The following is a 2,458-nucleotide window of genomic DNA, read 5'->3' as shown; positions in this document are numbered from 1 at the left end:
ACAAAGGTGAAAATGTAGCAACAATCGATACCATGTGTTGAAGAAGAATAAAACGTTATTAATAACTCTTATTACTAAAGCATCTTGTAAAATGTGCAATGTGTGAAAATGTTGACAGATTTAAAATGAAGTCATGTTCCAGTGACGAACACAAAAATGAACGTAAGTTGAGCCTAAATTTTCAAAATTTTACTTAAAATAAATTTTTAGGTAATTTAGTTTATTAATAAGGACTTTTATAAAATAATGAATATATTTTATAATTTTATAACAAAAAAAGTTTAAAGAAAGAATTCATTAGGGGTTAAACTTAAATCCCTCCCCATGAATATGTAGTTCCGCCCATGACTGTTGACTTATATGCTCCAATAGATACAGTGCTGCTTTAAAAATTGCCGTGTAACTTTAAAAGAATGCCGTGTAACTTTACAAAGAACGGTGCCGCGTCCCTTTACAAAAAAAAAATGCCGTGTAAACTAAATCTCTTCGTCTCACAGTAAAATTACATTTTGCGATTTCTTCCATTTGCCCCATAATAAGAGTCGCAAAATCAACTATACACAAAATTTAAAATGACCAACAGAAAATCTAATTATAGGGCTTTTCACGGAAAAAACCATCATTTACAAAGTATAGTTTTAATTTTCTTTCCATGTAATCTATGTAAATTCCATGATTTAAAAGTATTGGAGTATCATATATATATATATAGGGATCATGGTTAATCTTGATAACATATTAATTAGTTTGCTAATTTATACTACATCCATCCCTGAAAGTTTGACACAGTTTACCATTTTGATCCATCCCTGCAAGTTTGACACACTTCACTTTTTACCATTTTGGTAGTGAACCACATATTCCACTAACTCAATCATACTCACATTTTATTATAAAACTAATACTTTAAAAATAGGACCCACATCCCACCAACTTTTTCAACTCACTTTAGGGTGTCTCCGGTGACACCCCTGCCACTAGGACCTCCACTAGCCCTTTCCACAAAAACTGCCTGCCACGTCAGCACTAGCCCTCCCCATTCCACTGCCACATCACTAGCCCTTCCCACAATTAAATTAGCTCACAATTAAAATTAAAATTCACGGAATTAAAATTCGACATGAGTACGAACGGGAAATACGAATATTTCATTAAAAAAACATACATCATTCGAAAAAAAAAATTACATAGTAGATAGACAAAAAAAAAAAACCACATCAGTGTCCACCCCTCCGCGTCCAAACCTCTCCGATGATATCCTCTTGAAGTCGAATATGGGCATTTCTTTGCCGCATGTCGGAAAATGAGCGCAACCGCTCAACCTCTCCATGAGGTACCCTCATGTTCACATTCGCGGTGGCCACGCCGTGGCTTGGACCGGCACCCGTGTCATCTTCGCTGGTCCACTGAGTCAGTTCGTCCCCTTCACTTTCGACAATAATGTGGTGCAAAATGATACACGCGTACATGATGTCGCCGATGTTGGGAATATACCACTGCCGTGCCGGACCCCTCACCATCGCCCATCGACTCTGGAGCGCACCAAATGCGCGCTCAACATCCTTGCGCACTGCCTCCTGCCGGGTCGCAAAGTAGGACTTCTTTGGCCCGATCGCATTGTTGATCGTCTTCACAAAGACGAGCCAGTTTTTGGTATATCCCATCCGCCAAATATTATCCCATGTTGTGCTGGTTGCCGTTGGCGGCGAAACGATGGCGGGACCAACGCCATTGCACTGATCGTTGAACAGGGGCGACGACTGGAGGACGTTGATGTCGTTGTTTGACCCGGCCACTCCAAAATAAGCATGCCATTTCCACAGCCGGTAGTCAGCTACGGCTTCAAGGATCATCGTGGGATACTTGTCTTGGAAGCCGGAAGTGTGTATCCCCTTCCAGGCGGCGGGGCAGTTCCTCCACTCCCAATGCATATAATCGATCTTTGCCCAACATCCTAGGGAACCCGTGCACCGACCCGTGCATATTAATCAGCCGTTGGCTGGTCTTCGGTGCTCGGACGCCGAAGATACTGATCCCCGAATATCGCTCTAACGCCCGCACAAAAATTCAGCAGACACTCGACGGCTGAAGACTCGCCAATGTGGAGGTACTCGTCGAACATGTCGGATGTCGGCCGGGCCTCCGTACGCTAGTTGCGATTGCGGCAGTGCACTTCTGTAAGGGCGTGTGTCCGGGTTCGCCAGCCGTATCCTCCCTGATCCTGAAAAACTCGTATCTTCTCTCTAAAGCACCCACGATATGCATAAACAGAGGACGATGCATCCTAAAACGTAGGCGGAATAAGGCATCCCCAAAACGCGGCTGCGGAGCAAAGTAGTCCTCATACAACCGAATATGTGCAAGCACTGTGGTCCCGGGGTACATGCCGTCGGCGATGGATCGGCCGACGTACCGCCGCCGCCACCTACTGCCGCCGTTGCTGCCTCTGCCGGAGCAA

General features: G+C 43.9%; 1 protein-coding gene across 1 annotated transcript; it reads right to left on the bottom strand.

The window, feature by feature from the left end:
* Positions 1-1,217: 1,217 nt before the first annotated feature.
* LOC125192414 lies at positions 1,218-1,664 on the bottom strand. Its single transcript, XM_048089971.1, has one exon. It carries the CDS (start codon positions 1,662-1,664, stop codon positions 1,218-1,220), a length of 447 nt encoding a protein of 148 aa, XP_047945928.1.
* Between the last annotated feature and the right edge of the window lie 794 nt (positions 1,665-2,458).

Source organism: Salvia hispanica, chromosome 1 (assembly GCF_023119035.1).
Source record: "Salvia hispanica cultivar TCC Black 2014 chromosome 1, UniMelb_Shisp_WGS_1.0, whole genome shotgun sequence".
NCBI lineage: Eukaryota > Viridiplantae > Streptophyta > Magnoliopsida > Lamiales > Lamiaceae > Salvia > Salvia hispanica.
The sequence above is the reverse complement of the archived record's forward strand: the minus strand, read 5'-3'. Positions and strand labels throughout refer to the sequence as shown.

Coding starts and splice junctions, on each gene's coding strand:
- LOC125192414 (XM_048089971.1), bottom strand. CDS start 1,664: ATGGGATATACCAAAAACTGGCTCGTCTTTGTGAAGACGATCAACAAT.